The following is a 22,950-nucleotide window of genomic DNA, read 5'->3' as shown; positions in this document are numbered from 1 at the left end:
CTGCAGTGTGTTTAGATTATATAGCGATCTGGTCGCGATTGCAGAGTCATGATCTTTAAAGCAGATGGTTATGACAGCTGAAGAGCACAGATCTGAAGGTAAATCTTGTATTATTCTTTGAGGCACCAGAAAGAGTCTGCAGCGCTGTACATAGAACATGGGACAACAGTACAAGATAACAGTACATAGCATACAGACAGTATAAAAATTACAAAATACAAAATTCAGCACAGAGCAGCTGCACTGGCAAAGAGGTAAAAGTGTCTTCCAGTGCACAGACTGAATGGGAATGATGTAAGATGGGAAGTGTGGGGGGAGAGGTCAGTGTGCAATAATGTGGGCACCAATAACTGGATCAAGGGCAAAGAGGAGAGGCAGGGGTCAAGTGAACGGTGGCACAGAAGTGCTAGTGGTTAGCACTTCTGTCTCACAGCACTGGGGTCTTGAGCTTGATTCCCGACCATGGCCTTATCTGTGTGGAGTTTGTATGTTCTCCCTGTGTTTGCGTGGGTTTCCTCCAGGTGCTCAGGTTTCCTCCCACACTCCAAAAACATACCAGTAGGTTATTTGGTTGCTATTAAATTGCCCTTAGTGTCTGTCGGTCTGTATGTGTGTATGTTAGGGAATTTAGACTGTAGGCTCCAATGGGGCAGGGACTGATGTGAATGAGTTCTCTGTACAGCGCTGCGGAATTGGTGGCGTTTTATAAAAAAATAGATGATGATGAAGTGAAGAAGAGGAGAAAAGAGGGTAGGGAGCCGGGGGCAGAGGTACACAGGAGGAAGAGGACATGAGGATAGAGAGTCCTGCTCAATGGAGCTTACAATCTAAAGGTAACACATATATAGTGTGTACATATGAATCTGGACTTTGGTAAAATCGTTAATTATTTTGAATTGGGAGAAATTTTCTGTAGTGTGTACCCAGCCTAACACTATACAGATGAGTAGCTAACACATGAGATGGCAACCAAGAGAGGCAAAGGCATATTTAATCGTAATCCTTCCTATATGGCTTATCGCCATAGGAGAGCTCACTCTAGGTTTTTGTAGATACCATAATCATACTTGGTCAGCATGATTGCTATGTATTTGCACTTTTTTCTTTTCTTAAAGCGTCTACCCCTGGCCCCCCCCCCTCCCCCTTTATCTGCAGACATTTTATTGAAGTTTGCATGTATTTAGTCCCTGCACTGGAATTGCCACTTATTTGTAGTGTATTGTTGGTTTTACTTATCTTCTATTCTTTTTGGGTTAACATTTTATTAACACTCCTTTGTTGACTTTGGAGTTCAGCACTATGTTATGACTGCCTTGATTTGTACTAGCCTTGTGCTTTATTTTTTGTTTAATTTAATTCTATTAGTAAAGTGTAAAACAGATATAGCAGCAGAACATATGGATGATTTATTACCATAGACAAATACTGAAATCACTATTTTAAATCCAAGCAAAATACAGATTGAACCAGATTAAGAATTTAAAGTAAAAGGGATCCACCCAGATAATTTTCTTCTGGATAGGTTACCCATTGTCTACACTAACAAGACAGCTGTATAGTACAATATCAACACAGACCACAGCACACTTGTCTTTTTAATCTAGCCATAGTCAGTCTGTTGCTGGATATTTAACCATTTCAAATAAAAAGGAATAATATTATGAGTTCGGCAAAGATAGACCATCATGGTGAGGGTTGTTATTTTAATGAGCCAACTCTACCTTGCTGCACGATGTTAAATGGGTCCACTGTTTTAATTGAGACCAGTTCTTAAACATGACAGGGGTCATTTATTTGGTACAAGTCTTTGGGGTTATCATACAGATATTAAGCCACATATCTAGAAATTATTCAGTTACGGACAAACTTTAATTGCAATTTCCAATATATTTTAATACAAGTTGGTGGAGAAGAGACCACGCTTCCCTTCGTAGTGTGTGTAGTATGCTGCCTTTGTGGAAAAAGTGTAAAATAGAAGTAGTTCCTGCCCTCTAGAAACAATCCCTAAAGCCCTGTCGGGCGAAATGCGTAGGGTTTTTGGTTTACAGACTAACTGAGGCCATCCTGACTGCTGAACTGCCTACCAGCACAGCTCAATAACTCTTACATTCATCAAACCCTGGCTGTGTACTCGAATGTGCAAGCTACCTGGCATTGTGAAATGGCTATGAAAGCCACAGTGTGAACCCTGGGAACAGAAATAAGATTCAGACATTCTAGCCACAGACACAAGCTTCTAGGTCTGTGAAGGAGTGTACTGGGAATCCGGGTATTGCCACCAATGGGGTCTTCCACTAAACCCTTCTCTGCTACCACACCTAGGAGAAACAACTGGCTGTATCATCTTGTACACAGGTGCAGGGAACGCCTTTGAGTGTATCCTTCTCTACATATGACTTTATGAATGAAACTTTGTTTCTCTTTCATCCGGTCTGGGGGACACTGCTTACCATGGGTTGTGGAGGGGAGCTCGGGAGTTGGCACCTAGCTAGTTAACTTTAGCACTGCTGACAGACCCCTCCCCTCTACAATACCCCTGCCTCTTCCTCTTCCTGTCAGTTTTTTCTAGGTGCCCAAAGGAGTTGGGCAAGTTTTAGAAACAGCTAGTTTTTTGTTTTATTTATTTTTTAATAACATTAATTTTCTTTACTTTTTAGATTAGTTAGTTTAGGGCAGAGCTGGGAGTGTGTTCTATTATAGAGCGCACACTCCCAGAAAGGGAGCACTGACCGGGCTCTGTCAGAGGGAGCAGACTGCTCTCAATGGCAGAGCATTAACGGTCACATTACAGAGTGACAAAGCGGTCTCCAGACCGCTGTCACTCTTTGAGGCTCCCCCGATAACTGGCGCTGCCATTATAGGCATAGAGCGCCGCTTATCGGAATACCTCGCCGGCGGCCATGATGACATCATCGGCCCGCAAAGGTGCACAGGAAGAAGGAGAGAGAGAGCGGGGGCTATACCAAGATCCCCCTCGGGAAAATAGGAGGGGGCATCGGGCTATATATCGCTGCAGGAGACCTCTTCTAAGGGGTCTCCATAACTCTGCCAGAAAGATAAGTTCCTTTTTTAAAAAAAAAAAAAAAAGGAGAGACAGAAGGCTGCAGAGGGGGAACTATCACAGAGCAAACCTGCTCTTCAGCACAAGTGGTACAGTCCGGTCTTCTGGCGCCAAAGAAGCCCGGGAAGGAACTTATCTTGGAGGGAGCAGGCACCAGGACACTGCTGTTGGACTTCTCCCCTGTGTGGCCCTTTTGGCTAAGTACCAAAAACCTTTCTTTAACCATTTACAAACTGTATTTTGTGGTTGGAGGAGGGAGGCTAGTAAGGATTATTGTATTCTCTTACTTGCATAAATATTACACTGTCTGTTACACACATAGAAGTACAACTTTTATTATAGATTAGTTGGTTACTTGTTGCTTGCTCTGTCTCTCTCAATATATCTTTATCTAGTGTGTTTGGTGTGCTTTTCATTATAAAATGTCAAATAAGGGAAAAGGACCTATTGCTAAATATTTTGCATGTTCTAGATGTCATGTTAAATTAACTTGTGGGCAGAAGGACCCGTTGGCACTCTGCTCTGACTGTGAAGGAGGGGTCCCCTCTGCGCAAACCCCGCTTAGTCAGACCCCACTGACGGAGGAACCGGCCTGGGTGGCCTCCCTGACAGTCGGTTTCCTCTTTAGCACAGATTATCTCTCAATCTACTCAGTTGCTATCTAATGTGGCAGCCTCTGCGGCTAATAATGCTATTACATCTTTGGGCCTCCCTGCTGCCACAGGTTCTATTGAAACGGCTATAGCAGGACCTTCCTCTTTGCTTACGGACCAGCCCCCTGTTCCCACAGAACCGGCATGGTCCGCAGCATTTATAAAGGGTTTGGATAAACTAAACCAGTTACTCGAATCCCCAGACATTCCCCCTGCTAAAAGAAAGCGGCTTAGATCCGCTAATCCTTTTATGGTCCTTTCAGATTCTGAGGGTTTTTCAGAAGAGGAAGGGGAAACAAATTTTGATCCTGACCAGGTTCAACCTTTGGAACAGGAAGAGAACACTAAAAATCAGTTTATTGATGATTTGGTTTTAGTGGTAAGACAGGCGTTGGACCTCCCAGAACCGGAGGATCCTAGTCCTAGAGACAGAAGTCTTTTTAAGAAGGCCAAAAAGAAGGTTATCCGGTTTCCCCCTTCTGTAGAACTCCGAGATATTGCAGAGGGAGCCTGGAAACAGCCTGATAAAAGGTTCTCTGTTCCCAGGAGGTTCTCTTCCCTGTATCCATTGCAGGAGGAGGACGTGGCTCGCTGGAAGAGAATCCCTAAAGTGGATATTCCAGTAGCCCGTTTGGCCCGACACACTCTCTTACAGTCTCGGGCTCAGCAACTCTGCAGGATGCCACTGATCACAGAGTGGAATCTCAGCTAAAATCTATATTTGTAGCAATGGGTTCTTCCTTTAGACCCACATTTGCTTCAGCTTGGGTTGCTAGAGCCATGGAAGCATGGGCAGATCAACTGGCAGAGACTTTAGAGGACTCTGATTTACTTCCCCTAGCTTTACATTTGAAAGAGGCATCGGGGTACCTTATGAGGTGGCCCAGAGCACAGCATCTGTGTCCTCCTGTATTCAAGCTGCATCTATTTCAGCAAGAAGAACGTTATGGCTGAAATCCTAGGAGGGAGATTCGGAATCAAAAAAGTCAGTTGAAACCATTCCTTTTTCAGCAGCAGATTTGTTCAGCCCAGAATTGGATACTATGATTTCCCATTCAAAGGGGGCAAAAGCACTTCTTTGCCGGTATTCTCAAGTAGGGGATGAGCCCCACGGTTCAGCTCCTTTCGTCAGCCCTTTCGGGGGACCTCCTTGCCAAGGGGGCAGTCATTTAGAGGTAGACATCCGAATGCTCGAGGCCTCTCAGTCAGAGGCAGGTCCTCGCTTGCGGCTAGGCGTCAGGCCTCCAAGTCTCAGGAGAAGCCTGCGTCCTGACTTCCACTCTATTCCCCCGGGGGGGGTGGCGACAGTGGGGGGGGGGGGCGTCTGTCGCTTTCAGGAACAGTGGACAGCGTCATCCCAAGACCCTTGGATTCAGGGTATTATATCAAGGGGGTACAGGATAGACCTACTGGGTCCGGTACCACATCGTTTTTTTGTAACACCGCTTCCCCGAGATCCACAAAGAAGACAGGCAATACAGGCCTATGTCGCCTCTCTTCTTTTGCAAAAAAGTCATTTGCAGGGTCCCAGACAACCAGAAAGGGAAGGGATTTTATTAAAATCTTTTTCTGGTCAAGAAACCGGACGGGTCCTTTCGACCCATTCTAAACTTAAAAAACCTCAATGTGTATTTACGAGTGTACAATTTTCGGATGGAGTCCTAAGGTCGGTGATAAACGACTTAGAGAAAGATCAGTTTATGGCCTCCATAGACATAAAGGACGCATACCTCCACGTTCACATTTGGAGCGATCATCAGTCTCTCCTAAGATTCACAGTGGGGACCTCCCACTATATGCGTTTCGGGCTCTTCCCTTCGGCCTCTCCACAGCTCTGAGGGTCTTCACGAAGATCATGTCGGTGATGGCAGCGTGTCTTCACTTAAAGGGGGTTCAAGTCGTGCCTTATTTGGACAATCTGCTCATCAAATCCTCCTCAGAGATTTGCTTACGTCAGCACCTATCCCTCACAGTATCGGTTCTCGAGAGCCATGGGTGGCTGATAAACTTAAAGAAATCCCAGGTGGTCCCGTGCCAACGCATGGTCTTCCTAGGACTCAACAAGGACACCAGCCAACAAAAGGTGTTCCTGCCGGTGGAAAAGATCACTTTTATTCAGAGTATAACATCTCAGGTCTTGTCCTCTCCCAGTCCCTCAGTTCATTTGTGCATGCGGCTGCTGGGAAAGATGGTGGCCTCCTTTGAGGCGATCCCCTACGGTCGGGCTCATTCTTGATGCTTCCAGTGGGATTTGTTGACAAAATGGTCGGGTTCCCACCTGCGTTTAGACCTCCAGAGGATCTCTCTGTCTCGGGGGGCGAGCGAATCGCTCCAGTGGTGGCTGAATCAGGATCACATGTCAATGGGCAGGTCCTTTGCTCCAGGCTCATGGATAGCCACAACAGACACCAGCCTGAAAGGTTGGGGGGCAGCAGTCTTTCACCTCAGGCTCCAGGGGCTCTGGTCAGTTCAGGAATCAGCCTTATCAACACGTTGGAGTTGAAGGCAATTCTTTTAACGCTTCGGGGGGCCCAGACTCTCCTTCAGGGCCACCCAGTCAGAGTTCAGTCCGACAATGCCACGGCTGTGGCATATGTCAATAGACAGGGAGGAACAAGGAGTGCAGCTGCAATGAGAGTTGCAGCTCAGATTTTTCTTTGGGCAGAACAGTATGTTCCAGCAATCTCGGCGGTGTTCATTCCAGGAATAAAAAATTGGGAGGCCGATTACCTCAGTCGCAATGCGATGATGCCGGGGGAGTGGTCCCTCCATCCGGAAGTATTTCAGTCTCTAGTTCAGAGGTGGGGTCTTCCGGATATAGATCTCATGGCCTCCAGACACAACAAAAAAGTTCACAGGTTTTGCACAAGGGCAAGAGACCCCCTTAGCGGTAGAGGTGGACGTGATGAACATGTCATGGGAATTCAGGTTGGGATATCTGTTTCCCCCGATTCCCATGCTTCCTCGAGTACTCAGACGAGTGAGGCAAGGCAGTCGGCCGGTGATTTTAATAGCTCCCTCATGGCCGCGTTGAGTGTGGTATGCGGACACAATCTCCATGGCGGTAGGACAAGGATATCGTCCTCCGTCACGAAACAACCTTCTTCTACAAGGTCCCTTTCGTCATCAGAATTTACATCCGCTCAGTTTAACGGCATGGCTGTTGAAGCCAGCCTCTGGAGAGCTAGGGGTTTCTCCTCCAGTGTAGTGAACACTATGCTGCGAGCTCGTAAACCTGTGTCAGCTTGCATCTATCATCGGATTTGGCGAGCCTATATCAGATGGTGTGAAAAAAAGTCTTGTCACACGTCTTCTTTTCGTCTCCCTCGCTTATTAGCGTTTTCTTCAGGATGGGCTGGAAGCAGGACTCTGTTTAGGGTCCTTTAAGAGTTCAGGTATCAGCGCTTTCAGTTTTCTTTCACCTGAAGTTAGCGGAGTTTCCAGACGTCAAAACTTTTCTTCAGGGAGTCCTACGTTCCGCCTACAGCACCATGGGATCTCAACCTGGTACTGGATATGCTTAAAGGGCCTCCTTTTCAGCCACTACTGGCGGCTGATTTTAGGTGTCTGACCTGGAAGGTCGTTTTTCTTTTGCCGATTGCATCTGCACGTAGGGTTTCTGAATTGGGAGCTCTGTCTTGCCAAGAACCATATCTGTTTTTTCACGAGGACAGAGCGGTATTAAGAACAATTCCTTCTTTAGTCCCAAAAGTAGTTTCGGTTTTCCTTTTTGAACCAAGAAATTGTGATTCCGGTTTTTTCATCGACTTCTCATTCTGATCAGCAGTCTATGGAAAAGTTAGATGTGGTTAGGGCTCTCCGTATTTATGTCAAAAGAACTTCTCCGATTTAGATATACAGATTCTCTGTTTGTTCCTTATGATTCTAACAAAAGAGGCTGGCCAGCCTCAAAAACAGTCCATTGCAAGATGGATTATGGCAACCATTAAGCAGGCTTACATAAGGGCTAACCGTCCTGTGCCAGAGAGACTTACGGCCCATTCCACCAGATCGGAAGGGGCGTCGTGGGCAGAGAGAAATGGGGCTTCTGCAGATCAGCTTTGCAGGGCAGCCACCTGGTCCTCTGTCCACACCTTTACAAAATTTTACCAGTTTAATGTATGTGCATCCGCGGATGCAAATTTTGCTCGTAGTGCTCTACGAGCAGGGCTTTCAGAGTGGTCCCACCCTTAATGGGCTGCTTTAGAACGTCCCCATGGTAAGCAGTGTCCCCCCAGACTGGATGAAAGTGCTAAAGTTAACTAGCTAGGTGCCAACTCCCGAACACCCCTCCACAACCCATGGTAAGCAGTGTCCCCAGACGGAATCAGAAAATGGATTTAACGTAAAAACAAAAAACCTCTTTTCATTACCCCCCCGTGTATTGTAACATATATGTGGCCTTTGAAATTTTGACTCCCTATCTATAGGTGTTTGGACTACAATGTTTTTGGTTCTCGATTTGAAACCATTGGACTTTGTTTTTGGCTATTTTTAGCGAAAGAATTTTCATATTGATTCCTTGTTGCTTATGTGCACATTATATGGAACTGAATTATTTTATTTATTTTGGGCCAGACCATAATTCATATATTTCTGATAATACAATTTATGGAATTGCTTTATTAAAGATTGTTGTTTTATTTTACTTTGAACCCTCACCATTCATACATTGACCACTAATTATTGCACCAGGGAAAACCGTAACCATTTTTTTTACTTCCAAAATATACCTGGCATGGCTGCATTGATTTTGAGGACTGACTTGACACCCCTGAAAGGTTGCAGAATTCCTGAATTAAGACAAATAGGCTAGCATTGAGGTAAGAGACTGGGTCAGAGAGAACTGGCTGTCACCTGCAAATATTGGTATTTTGTAGTCCTGGGAACCCAAATTGATAACCTGAATAGTGAGAGATGAGTAAACCAGAGCTACCAATGGCTCTATGCATAAAGGGATATGATTTTTGGAACTATTGTTGACAAGAGTAGTTTATAAAGAGGGTTGTGTTACAGTTAGATTCTGGGGCTTTTGAGCCCCTTTATTATATTAAACACCTCCATTACCAGAGACAAAAACTGGTAGCATAGTGGATCCCAAACTTTCTCAATTTGAGGCATCCTTAGGGTCTCCACAATATTTTAAAGCACCCCTAAGCCAAAATAATTGCCAAGTAGTCTCCTGCCTTGATTACCCAATTTACCACAGGCCCTGGCCACATCACCCCTGTGAGATCGCCGCAGTGCAAAGTTTGGGAACCGCTGAGATAATAGATTTGTATGAATTTAGTCAGAGAGGATAAAAATTCCCTAACTGGTGGCTGGTACCTTGGATTGCTCAACAGCTTTACTGTCATGACATTTGGTGCAAGCTATTGCTGTTTCTCAGTGGGGAAATAGCCTATTTATGGTCAAATACCAATTTCAGCTTGCTCTACTAACAGCTCGTAAGCATTGTTTTTTTTTTCTCATTGGATTTGTGGCTTGTGAAACAATGTTTTTTTGACCTCTCTTTTTAGGGGTAAATTTAAGTTCTCTTATGAGACACACAATAGCTCATGTGGAACTAGAGTTGAAGGAACTATGTGGCCTTCAATTTTTTAATTTTATTAGCTCTTTTAGAGTTTCTCTTCACTCCTATCCAAAAACTTACTGGAATTGGCTCTTGCATAGACCAAAGACAAATTTTAACTCCACAAATAATTAGGATAAAGTCAGCAGATCTGTAAGTACATAACACACAACTAAGAGCAAACATAAACTAGTGTGTTTCTGGGCAAGTAACTAGTCTAAAAGTAACATGATTAATGAGGAAAAATGTAAACCAAAAGTTGATTTGATTTAAAGGGTATATGTCACGAAGTTGAAATAATCAATTTGTGCTATGTAAGCAAGAGGGATTAGTTCATGCACGGACTTGTGTTGTCCGTAATAAGTAGACCAACCAAGTTTCTTGCAATGGGGCATTATCCAAATACTCTGCTAAGGTGGAAGTCTGTACAATAGAGTTGACATTTAACTGGCAGGCACATATAAATGGGAGGAGATCAACAAATTGCTTAATACTGATTTGCTTAATCTGAATTTAAATTCCTCCCCCATCAAGTAGCAGAAGTGGTTTGGGTGTATGTGTCTCCCCATTCACTAACAGAGAAGCGTGAAGTGGAACATGCCTACAGCCTGTCCTTGCAATCAGAGCAAAAGTCATGAGGGACAGTCCCCCAAAATCTTTACTTTCCCTCCATAAGTGCACAGTTGGCAGACCTAATGCTCTTTCCTATCAATTCTTGCTTGTTTGATTAATTCTTTCAGCTGGTTTCTTAAGCTCTGTTGCTGCTTAAATCGATCCTGGAATGTTTTGGACCTATTTGGAAAAGGGATAAACACGATTTACCTCCTGGAAAGTCAAGAAAGTAGTGAACACTCTAGGCCTGCCTCCCCCTAACCAACCCTAAAATTAAATCAATAGCCCCCACATTTAATTAAGCGCGAACCGCATAATATTGCTAACCCAATAAGCTCCACATAATATTACCTGATCACTAATTCACAGTGCAGGGCATCATTGGTGGCTGTGCCTGGTGTTTGGGCCAGCCACCTGAAAGAATGGCATTGGCAGACCGGCCTGATAATCCCTGGCAACCCAAACCAGGCCCCTGATCCCCACCCCCTCCTACACCTCCGAATCTGGGGCCCCACTGAGTAGGGCAAATGTTTATATTTTAAGAAAAGAGGGCTTAACCCAGGTGGCGTCTGACAGGCCCTTCCAGGAACCAATGGGCCCTAGGCTCTGGATATTGATTAGTGCAACATGATTTTGCAGAGTGCGCCAATTTTCACATCCCACAACAATCAAACTCTCCACCGTAGAGTGAATGGTAGATATTCTGTGTTGTTATGTCAGCTTTTGTCCTGGTAAAACTAATCATTAACAATTACCAAATTGTTCAAAAATTTAGAAAAAAAATAAATAAATACATGAAGAAACAATATTTGCAAAATCTCATTTCTAATTTCTGTCTGCACTCAGGTGTGACTCTAAACAAGGCCTGGTCCTGTTGCATGATGTCCTATTATACACCCCTCTATTACTTGCACTATTTGGTAGCCCTTTGCTGCAAAGAAGAGCCATTGCTGGAGGTATGCAGACTTTTCTATAATGATTGATTGTTCACATCTGCCTCGCATAGTAGGTGAATGGAATGTGCCCTGGGCTCCTATTAGGTGGGAACAGCCAGGAGTCTCATTAGGGCTCAGGAGATTGACTGTTTTTAGCGAGCGCAATGCCATCTCACACAGCCAATCTCTTGCTCTGCCCCTTACTATTTGCTATTGGCAGAGACAGGCAGACAGAGTATGGTGCCCGGCCACTCTGTATTTAAAACACAATTAGAGCGGCCGGGCAGTATTCTCTGTCTGCCTATCTCTGCCAACACGGACCTCCACATAGTGCCCCCCAAACCTCTCCCACCAGGATCGGCTACCCTCATTTACCATCAACAGAACCAAGCTCCTTTAACAGCCACCCCCTACAAGCATTGCTCCACAACTATGCACTGTATCGCTTTTTTATGTTTACTAGGTTGAGGAACCCATGTTTGCGGCTCATTCTCACACCCTCCCACAATAGCCAAGCGCTTTTGTGCCCCTGTAACTCTGTACTTAGTATGTCTTGAATTGGTGTCTAACTTGTGCTATAAGTTCATTTAATTGAGAACAATATAGATTTGAAATGAAAAAAAGTATAAATTTAAACAATGTGAAAACTTGCATAGCCTTACATGTACATGTTAGAGATCTGAGCTGGTTGGTGCAAAACAATAGTTCAGAGTGCAACCTTGTGACTGTAACAGAATGAGGCCTTGTGTCTAAACAAAGGATACAGTACATGACTCAATTGCTTGAGAGTGTGCGTGTGTATGTATGTGTGTGTGTATATATGTACATTAATATGTAAATTGTGCATTTGTGTATATTTTCCTTTTTTTTTTCTATACTGTGTGCCTGGCAGTGCCAGCTGTCCTTAAGATGCAGTGTGGGGTATACACGTGCAGTGAGCGTTTCAGAAAGCGGAGTTTGTGTAGGAGGCTAATGCAAATCAGCGGTACCTTTATAGCCTGGTAAGTTCCATTCTTCCCTATGCTGTTTACAATCTCTGTCCCAAGCTACAGAATGAAAGGTATTACATTTTTACTAAGACACTTATTACCAACAGCTGGCTTGGGAACATTTTATGTGACTTCCTGCTGCTTCTGGTGGAGATTTGGGGGACCTCACAGCCTCCTCGGCAGTTACAGGTTGCTGCTGTTACCGTTCTTGTAATAACGGTAAGTAAAATCTCCACCAAACAATGCAAATAAAACATTGGCTTATGTGTGAATACAAATGCGTTATCCCAAATAAAATGTGCCTGGGAGATGGAATGGTGTTGTATTAGTAAGGTAATTGCCAGGCTCTGATCGTCCCCAACACAGAAGGTGTAAAAATAATGTACTTTGGGCAGCTAACAATGTTCTTTGGACACCTGGTAAATCAGTAATGCCTCTACAAATATGCCACACACATTTTTTTCTCTTTCATCCAGTCTGGGGGACACTGCTTACCATGGGGTTGTGGAGGGAGCTTGGGGAGTTGGCACCTAACTAGTTAAGTTTTAGTACTGCCGACAGACCCCTCCCCTCTACAATCCCCCTATAATAGAGAACACACTCACAGCCAGCAGCGCAGGCATTCTCCTGTCAGATGGGAGCCAGAGGCTCTCACTGACAGGGAAACTTAAAAAAAAAAAAAAAGGTGCCTAAACTGAGGAGTGACAAGCAGTCTCATGGACCGCTGCACTCCTCCAGCCTCCCCAATAACCGGCGCTGCCATTATAGGCAAAGAGTGCCGGTTATCGGCATTACATGTAGCGGCGGCCATCTTGGATTTTCGGGCCAGCAGCGCTACGGAGAGAGGAGGAAGTGGGCTATACCACGGTTCCCCCCTCATGCATAGGAGGAGGGCGCCGGGTATGTCGCTGCGGAGACCTCTGTATAGAGGTCTCCACTATCTGCCACGCTCCAATTTTTTCTTTTTTTCTTTTTTTTAAAAAAACGTTTTTGGAGCTATTGAAGGGGGGGAGCTAATACATAGAGTTCCCCCCTCCTTCCACAGAGAGATGGTATATCCCAGTCTTCTGGCGCCAAAGGCAGCCCAGGAAGAGAGAGTAGAGCTGAGGGAGCAGACACTGGACAAACTGCCGTGGACTTCTCTCCTTTATGGCCCTGGGCTAAGTATTGCCTTTAAACACACATATTGTTTATTTCTGTGAAAAAAAGTAGGCTTGTAAGGTTTACATTATAGTCGCCTACTTGCCTACAAACAATTGGTGTTTAATTATTACAAGTACAACTTTTATTATATAGATTAGTTGTTCTTGTTATATAATCTGTTTTCCTGCATACATCTCTCTCTCTCTATTCTCTCTGTTTACACAGCTAGATTAACCCTTTAATCTGTGTGATTGGTGTGCCTTGCTTTATAAGAATGACAGATAAGGGAAAGGGCCCTATTGCAAAATATTTCACTTGTTCAAAATGTCAAGTTAAATAACCGTGTGGGCAGGGGGACCCTAAATTGGCGCTCTGTTCTGCCTGTGATGCAGGGGCTTCCACTGTGCAGACTCATCAGTCCACAGCCCCTCTGACGGAGGAGCCGGCCTGGGTGGCCTCCCTGACACAGTCGGTTTCCTCCTTAGCTCAGATGGTATTACAATCTAACCAATTGCTATCTAATATGGCTACTTCGGTGGCTACTAATAATAGCACTCAGCTGGGCCTCCCTGTTACCACAGGGTCCATTGGAACGTCTTTACCAGGAACTTCCTCTTCCTGTTCTGACCAAACCCCTATCCCCACAGAAGCGGCATGGTCTACAGCTTTCCTTAAAGGTTTAAATAAGCTTAACTTGTTGCTTGAGTCCCCAAACATCCCGTCCGCTAAAAGAAAGAGACCTAGATTGGATAACCCTATCATGGTCCTTTCAGATTCTGAGGAATCTTCTGAGGATGAGGGGGAAGTTTATTCCGATTCTGACCAAGTTCAGTCTTCGGAACAGGAGGATAGTTCTAAAAGCCAATTTGTTAATGATTTGGTTTTTGCAGTTAGACAGGCGTTGGACCTCCCAGAACCGGAGGATCCTACGCCTAGAGACAGAATTCTTTTTAAAAAGGCCAAAAGAAAGGCTTGCCGTTTTCCCCCATCTAGGGAACTCGTAGACATTGCAGAAGGAGCATGGAAACTACCTGAGAAGAGGTTCTCAGTTCCCAAAAGATTCTCCTCCTTGTACCCCTTACAGGAGGAGGAGGTAATTCGTTGGGAAAGTATCCCAAAAGTAGATGTTCCCATAGCCCGTTTGGCTAAACACACCTTACTTCCAGCTCCTGGTTCAGCGTCCCTTCCGGATGCCAGTGACCGGAAGGTTGAATCCCAACTGAAATCTATTTTTGCGGCTGCAGGTTCGTCCTTTAGACCCACATTCGCTTCAGCTTGGGTTGCTAGAGCCATGGAAGTATGGGCAGACCAGCTGGCAGAGGCCTTACAGGGTTCTGAATTACTCCCTCTGGCCTTACATTTAAAAGAGGCATCGGGGTACATTTATGAGGCGGCACAAAATTCAGCAGCTGTCTCCTCCTCTATACAGGCTGCATCCATTTCAGCTAGAAGAACTCTATGGCTGAAATCCTGGGAAGGAGATGCGGAATCAAAAAAGTCTGTTGAAATCATTCCTTTTTCAGCAGTAGGTTTGTTCGGTCCGGAATTAGATACCTTGATATCCCAGGCAACTGGGGGCAAGAGTACTTCCTTGCCGGTTTTCCCAGGTAGAAGCAGGAAACCCAGGTTCAGCTCCTTCCGTCAGCCCTTTCGAGGATCCTCCTTGTCCAGGGGACAGTCTTTTAGGGGTAAACAGCCCAATGCCCGAGGCTCCTCCTCTAGAGGAAGATCCTCTTTTTCGGCCAGGCGCCAGGCCTCCAAGACTCAGGAGAAGCCTGCGTCCTGACGACCACTCGTTTCCCCGGGGGGAAACCCCAGTGGGAGGTCGTCTGTCTCTTTTTCTTCAACAGTGGACAGAGTCCTCCCAGGACTCCTGGATTCGGGGCATCATATCAAGGGGATACAGGATAGACCTTCTGGGTCCCAGACCCCATCGGTTCTTCGTAACCCCCCTACCCCGAGATCCATTCAGAAGACAGGCAATACAGGATTGTGTAGCCTCTCTTCTCTCTCAGAAAGTTATCTGCAGGGTTCCAGAATTCGGAAAGGAACAGGGTTTTTATTCAAACCTGTTCCTTGTGAAGAAGCCAGATGGCTCCTTCCGACCCATTTTAAACTTAAAGAGCCTCAATGTGCACCTAAGAGTCGACAGTTTTCGGATGAAATCTCTGAGGTCGGTCATAAACGGTTTGGAGAAAGATCAATTTATGGCTTCCATAGACATAAAAGATGCATACCTCCACATTCCCATTTGAAAGGGCCATCAGTCCCTCCTCAGATTCACTGTAGGACCCTCCCATTATCAGTTTCGGGCCCTCCCCTTCGGCCTCTCCACAGCGCCGAGGGTTTTCACAAAAGTCATGTCGGTTATGGCAGCTCGTCTTCACCTTCTGGGCATCCAGGTCGTGCCTTATCTGGACGACCTGCTCTTCAAATCCTCCTCAGAGAGTTGTTTGCGTTATCACTTATCCGTTGCCTTGGTGGTTCTCAGGAGCCACGGATGGCTCATCAACTTGAAGAAATCACAGATGGTTCCGTGTCAGCGCATGGTCTTCTTGGGCCTCATCATGGACACCAGCCAGCAAAAGGTGTTCCTGCCTGTCGAAAAGGCCACCTCAATTCAGAGTATAACTTCCCAGGTCTTGTCCTCTCCCAGACCCTCAATCCACTTGTGCATGCGGTTGCTGGGAAAGATGGTGGCCTCCTTCGAGACCATTCCCTTTGCTCGAGCCCACTCTCGCTGTTTTCAGTGGGATCTGTTAACAAAGTGGTCAGGATCCCATCTACGCCTGGACCTACAGAAGATCTCTCTATCCCCAAGGTCCAGAGAATCTCTCCAGTGGTGGCTGATTCAGGATCACTTGACAGTGGGCAGATACTTCTCTCCGGGGGCGTGGGTCATAGCAACGACAGACGCCAGCCTGAAAGGTTGGGGGGCGGTAATCCTTCACCTCCGGCTTCCAGGGCCTTTGGTCGGTTCAGGAATCATCCCTATCCATAAATGTGTTGGAACTGAAGGCTATTTTCTTAGCCCTCAAAGGAGGACAATCCCTCCTCCAGGGCCACCCTGTCAGAATTCAGTCCGACAATGCCACGGCTGTGGCATATGTCAACAGACAGGGAGAAACCAAGAGTGCAGCGGCAATGAAAATTGCAGCCCAGATTTTGTCTTGGGCAGAACTTCATGTTCCGGCAATATCGGCTGTATTCATCCCAGGAATACGCAATTGGGAAGCAGACTATCTCAGTCGCAACCAGATGATGCCGGGGGAGTGGTCTCTGCATCCGGAAGTGTTTCAGTCCCTGGTTCAGAGGTGGGGCCTTCCGGACATAGATCTCATGGCCTCCAGACACAACAGGAAGGTTTCCAGGTTTTGCGCAAGGTCAAGAGACCCCTTAGCCGTGGCAGTAGACGTCATGACCATGCCATGGGAGTTCAGGATGGGATACCTATTTCCTCCTATCTCCATGCTTCCTCGCGTTCTCAGACGGGTCAGGCAGGGGGGTCTGCCAGTAATTCTGGTAGCTCCCTCATGGCCGCGCCGAGTCTGGTACGCGGACATAATCTCCATGGCAGAAGGACCAGGGTTTCGTCTACCATCTCGAGACGACCTTCTCCTTCAGGGTCCATTCCTACACCAAAATTTACCTCAGCTCAGTTTAACGGCATGGCTGTTGAAGCCAGCCTCTGGAGGGCTTGAGGTTTCTCCCCAAACGTGGTAAACACCCTCATGCGAGCTAGAAAACCAGTTTCAGCTCGCATCTATCACAGGATTTGGAGAGCTTACATTAGATGGTGCGAAGGTAGGACTTGCCACTCATCCTCCTTTCGCCTCACTCGCTTGTTAGCTTTCCTTCAGGATGGCCTGGAGGCAGGTCTCAGGTTAGGTTCCCTAAAGGTCCAGGTATCGGCACTTTCGGGTTTTTTCCATATGAAATTAGCCAATTTACCGGATATCAGGACTTTTCTCCAGGGAGTACTGCATATTCAGCCTCCCTATGTTCCGCCGACAGCACCATGGGATCTCAACCTGGTACTTGAAATGCTTAAAGGGCCTCCTTTTGAGCCCTTGCGTGTGTCAGATTTAAAGTGGTTGACCTGGAAGGTCCACTTTCTTTTAGCTATCGCTTCTGCTCGAAGAGTTTCGGAATTAGGAGCCTTGTCCTGTCGGGAACCATATTTGGTTTTCCACGAGGACAGAGCGGTCTTAAGAACCCTTCCTTCCTTCCTTCCTTCGTTCCGAAGGTAGTTTCGGCTTTTCACCTTAACCAAGAAATTGTAGTTCCGGCTTTTTCATCATCTTCCCAATCTGATCACCAGACTATGGAAAAGTTAGATGTGCTTAGGGCTCTGCGCATCTATGTAAAAAGAACTTCTCAACTTAGACGTACAGATTCTTTGTTTGTTCTTATGATGCTAATAAGAGAGGCTGGCTAGCCTCAAAACAGTCCATCGCTAGATGGATTACGGCAACCATTAGACATGCTTACATAAAGGCTAACCGTCCTGTGCCAGAGAGACTTTCGGCCCATTCCACCAGATCGGTAGGGGCGTCGTGGGCAGGGAGAAATGGGGCTTCTGCGGACCAGCTTTGCAGAGCAGCCACCTGGTCCTCTGTCCACACGTTTACAAAGTTTTACCAATTTAATGTATTTGCATCTACGGATGCAGATTTCGCTCGTAATGCTTTGCGAGCGGGATTTTCAGAGTAGTCCCACCCTTAGGGGGCTGCTTTAGAACGTCCCCATGGTAAGCAGTGTCCCCCAGACTGGATGAAAGAGAAAAGAGGATTTATGTACTTGCGTTAAATCCGTTTCTCTGATTCCGTCTGGGGGACACTGCGATCCCTACCTTCTTCTGTGTGCTCTTGTTTGACTGGCCTTACTCCTAGGGCTTTTTAATAAACTGAAGAGTCCAGGGGGATTGTAGAGGGGAGGGGACTGTCGGCAGTACTAAAGTTAACTAGTTAGGTGCCAACTCCCCAAGCTCCCTCCACAACCCCATGGTAAGCAGTGTCCCCCAGAAGGAATCAGAGAAACGGATTTAACGGAAGTACATAAATCCTCTTTTTTCATACACTTTTGGGTGCAGCTTTGTCACATTCAGCGGTAAAATCAGATCCGTCCAGCTCCTCTTATGAGATGGAAGAATATTTTGTATTGCCACTAATTACATCTTAATGCAATAATGTATGTCATGTAAATGGCCCTTTCTGGACTTTTTTTGCTTTTTATTGAACTGTATAGACTTCTACACAGATGAAAAACATATGATGTAATGGTTTTTGTATTTGAACAGTGCTGTAATCCCAATCAGTATGTGTAATCTCTTGTTTTATGGTCACTAAGGATTTATCAGGTTTTTTCTTAAAAAAAAAAAACCTGATAAAACCCAAAGCAGGTAATTGCTTTGAGATTATAGGTCTCCATTTATCTTTTCAAATAGACTTATCTTATTGTTCAGGTTTTCTTATTTTAACCTTACAAGACCACTTGTTTTGTTAATGAGGTAATTATTACAAATCACATCTAGGTGAGTTAGCTATTTTATTATGGTGTATTGTATATGTAATACTCTAAAAGAAAACATAAGTTCGCACAGTGCTCCAAAAATCAACTGCTGCCCAAACCAGTTCTGATGTAAAACACATACTAATTTACAAACAAACACTTGAATACAATAATTAAAGAACAATTCAGGCACTGTGTATATCCTATTCAGGTTAACAGAAACAAACATTTCTATTTGTGTATGTCATTCTGGTCATCGTTTCTATAATGACCTTCCCTCATTTTTCCCTGTTTTATTTTTAGGACTAAAATGTTCTCTCCATTTATACACTGATCTATCACCTTCCTTCTGTCTTCGAAAAAACTCCACTTTTTTTATATTGTTTATTTGATCTTCGTGGAGGTTTTTTTAGAATTAGTTTTTTTTTCTTTATTTATTTGATTCTCTATTTGTTGTTCATCATTAAATAATTCACTGAGCTTTAAATTCCTCAACTTTCTACCTCTCCTAAATTTCATCAGTTCTCTAGTGTTCTTCTCTATTTTATCTTCAATCAATAAAATGCTTTACTGTACATTTATCAAATCCATGAATGGTTTAATAAGGGATATATTTATTTATTATAAATTATAATCCTAACAGGTGCATACAATATCACACTATTAGTGGGTTTTTTTTTCTGTTTTTCATAAATCCTCCTATTACATATGAGAAACAGTGGAGGAGAACCATCAAGGAACCTCTCACCATACGAATATAATTATTGATGTATATTTTCTTCTCTGTTTAACCTGAATAGGATATACACAGCACCTGAATGACGATGCTGTTCAGACGAGCAGCGGTATACTCTGCATGTCAAACACGATCACAATTGATGTGAAGAGTATACCTAGCGCTTACACCTGTGTTTATGAAGGCGAATCAGTGGAAGACACTCTATTGATCGCTTTGCATTCACTTTAGTGGACGCATTTAAAAGGAGCATACAGCATCCAAAAGTCAACGACCTAGCTGACGATGGCAGGTGCCTGTGGATGTGAGTCTGGGGGCACTGGAACAAATGGGTTCCTTTCCCATACTTGTTTGTATACTTTTACTAGTGTTTTACTAGTGTTGCTTTTTTTTTTTTTGTTTAACACCAATAGGTTACTGACCTGATGATCACATCTTGAAGTGATACCAAAACATCTTCTGGCCTTCTGTTTACATATACTTTTTATAAATATTGCATGCTGATCTGGTATGTAGTAATTTAGAGATTTATTTAATATTGAGTTTTTTTATTGTTATACAGTGTTTTGCACTGAGTTGGTGGCTTAAAAGATAAACTACAATGGTGTGCTTTGTTTTTCAGGGTATTTTGAATCCCATGTTTTGCTCTGTACATTCCCTGGCTTTTTTTGGCTGGAGGAGTTCTGCCTGCGTGAGTCAGAGCAGTCCAGCGGCAGAAACACCTTCTGGAACTGGTCTGGAGGGGGAGAATTTGACATTAGCAGAGGAGGAACATCCCTTGTTGAGGACACAGTCAGTGGAGAGCAGAGGGAAACTGTCTTTTCCAAATATATTACAACCGATGGACTCGTGTACTTCTGTAGGTGAGTAATGGAGTAGCACTCCGTTATATAAAGGTGAGGAATAGTGAGGTACCCATAAGTACACTTTTATAGTTGTACAAACCTACCAACTTCCATGGTCCCATCAATTGACACAATTTGGGACCATGTCAGATTAGCACTCAGTAAGGGAGTTCTTAATACAAAGCTGTGTCCCTGGTCTAAAAAAATGCTTATCAGATCCAACTACACTGCATTTGTTGCATAGGTAACATTTCACTAATTGATTGGCTGGCATGCTGGAATGTACTACAGAGTTCATTATAGGAAATGCTGTACTAGAGCTGTAACCAATAACACTGCAGATTTCTCCCTTGCAGTGATGCTGAACAATGTGAAATATAGCTGTCTGAACATGACTGTGCTGGTATGGTGTGGATATGCAGACCATATAACTATATATAGTCGCTATGGAGCCTCTGTGTGGTGGACATGTGGGTGCAAGTGCTGGAAATTTGTTATGTGATATGGAGAAAATTGAGTCACGTGCTGTGTATCTGTGGAACAGACTCTTATGATTCTTTTGTTGTGCATATTAATATGTCCAATACAATATCCTGAATATCTGTATTTACAATGCCACTAACAAAGTATTAACCTGATTGCTCACTGTGATATGCATAGTGTTTAAAATGTAAAAATTTTCTGGATTACTGTGGCTCACAAAAGAAAAAAAACTGTAATAGAACGTTATGTGTTTTGGATTTTATTCTAATTGCCTGGTTAACCTGCAAGCTATCACAATTATTTTTGTCCTCTGTTTTTCTCTAGAGTTCAGTTGCTCTGCCTTGGAAATAAATGCAGTAAGACTCCTGGGAACACGGAATTCAGTACCTGCCCCTCAAGCTGGTTCTAAGTTCCAACCACAACACTCTGTCTAAACCCACAGAATTAATGGCAAAATTACAGCTAATAAAACCAATGTGGTTACACATTGCTGCACACTCTCTACAAATGGACACTGAAATAGAGGATAAGAAGTGTCATGGCCTAACTTTCACTAGCAAGCGAAATGGATGTACAAAGAGTCTCTTTTGCACTTTTTGCATGAAAATGCAACTATTACTGGGAGATTCATTCCTCTGATAATTTATCTGTGGGATATTTCATTAATGATACAGGCTGACAAAGTTAAAATTTAGGAGATGCACTGCTGCAAATCATAGTCTTTTCAAGTACATTGGTGTATAGTTTGTAACTTCTAAAAAAATCGAAGCTGTCCACTTGTATGCAAATTTTGATTGCATTTTTTATTTGTAACTGTTATGCTAAATCTGTACTCTATAATTTGTAAGCCACCATATGCTCACTTTAGTCAGTTTATATATTTTATTGTAAGTGAGGAAAGAGAGCAGAGTAGATTAGTAATGAAAAGAAAAATTAGGGCACTGTCACATGTATTGCAGCACGGCCTACACATCCTCAGCAAGCCTTTGTCAGATCTGTATGTGGGCATTGTGGTCACAATGCCTTTTCCAAATGCTGGCTGAGAATATAGGATGCATAAATTTGAGGACTTTTTGTTGGCGGTACCGGCCTTTTCATCATTTACATTATACAGTACTGCAATGAACACATTTACCAAGACAGGAGACATTGAATGTAAATGTTTGTACTAAGTGTACCAGAAGCAACTAAGAGTAAAAATCACACAAGAATAGAGTCACATTAAATACTATTGAAGCAACAAGAACAGTGTAACCTTTTTTTCTACTGTGTATTTTGTTTTTTTAGTAAAAAAAAAAAACTAGGGGCCTGATTCTTTATGGATCTTAAATGAAGAGGTATCTTATTTCAGTCTCCTGGACAAAACCATGTTACAATGCAAGGGGTGCAAATGAGTTTTCTGTTTTGCACATACCGTATATACTCGAGTATAAGTCGACCCGAATATAAGCCGAGGCACCTAATTTTACCACCAAAAACAGGTAAAAGTTATTGACTCGAGTATAAGCCTAGGGTGGGAAATGCAGGAGCTACTGGTAATTTTTTTAGATTTATTCATTATTATGTTTTTTTATTTACATCTGTATATGCATTTTTGTTGTACACATTTTTATATCATGTGTGTTTTTCAGTTTAATGCTATGAATAGGCGTCAGCGTTCTGTAGGAGTCTCATACGCAGTGAAGATATAATTTATGGCCAATAAGCACTCCTCAGGAGACTACAAATCGATAATGTCTCAAATGCTCAAGTGAGCGCTGATGGTGTTTGGAACGCAAACACCCTGAATTCTGTGAAGTGGGTGTAATTCTGAAAGTGGAAGTCCTCATACAATCATTGGGTCCAGGAAGTGCTTGAAAGAACTGAATGTATTGCTCAATTAAAAACCCGTGAATTCAAACTACTGGTTCTCTGTGCATAAGGATGGTATAACACTGTTCCGGTAATAATAGGGGGACAATCAAGTCTCAATTTGTTAAACCAAATGGTAATTCTCGTAGCGTAAGCAGATCAATTTCTGCACATTCCGGTATTGCAATACTTCGGTAATGTTGAACAAATACATAGACACAAACACGTTTCAATTGAGTGAACCGAATATGAAATACTCTGGAGATAGCAGATCAATCTCTACACAGGGAGATAGTGTGACACTTCATCCGGTAATAGATACATATGCAATACGATACCATGTCGTGATGAATCTCCGAGATCAGTCTTAATCCATTCGGCATATATTTCACCCCGCAGTGGAACGCATGTGCGTTCCACCAACAGGAAGTTCGGCATTTGGAACGCAAGTTTGCGTTCCAAATGCAAAACTTCCTGTCAGGGGAACTCACATGCGTTCCACTGCAGAACTTAACAGCTGCGGGACCGGACACCAGGAAGTTCACCCGTGTATAAGCCG

General features: G+C 44.0%; 1 protein-coding gene across 1 annotated transcript in view; it reads left to right on the top strand.

The window, feature by feature from the left end:
- LOC142100722 (G-protein coupled receptor 143-like) overlaps nucleotides 1-21,440 on the top strand; it is a 33,187-nt gene extending 11,747 nt beyond the window's left edge. The window contains exons 5-9 of the mRNA XM_075184476.1: nucleotides 10,745-10,854; nucleotides 11,726-11,834; nucleotides 11,930-12,041; nucleotides 19,835-20,075; nucleotides 20,865-21,440. Of these exons, the coding sequence (XP_075040577.1) occupies nucleotides 10,745-10,854; nucleotides 11,726-11,834; nucleotides 11,930-12,041; nucleotides 19,835-20,075; nucleotides 20,865-20,974 (682 nt within the window). The 3' untranslated portion in view covers nucleotides 20,975-21,440. The remainder of the gene's footprint in view (nucleotides 1-10,744; nucleotides 10,855-11,725; nucleotides 11,835-11,929; nucleotides 12,042-19,834; nucleotides 20,076-20,864) is intronic.
- The last annotated feature ends 1,510 nt before the right edge of the window (nucleotides 21,441-22,950 follow it).

Source organism: Mixophyes fleayi, chromosome 9 (assembly GCF_038048845.1).
Source record: "Mixophyes fleayi isolate aMixFle1 chromosome 9, aMixFle1.hap1, whole genome shotgun sequence".
NCBI lineage: Eukaryota > Metazoa > Chordata > Amphibia > Anura > Limnodynastidae > Mixophyes > Mixophyes fleayi.
Note: the sequence above shows the minus strand (reverse complement) of the source record. Positions and strands in the feature narration are given on the sequence as shown.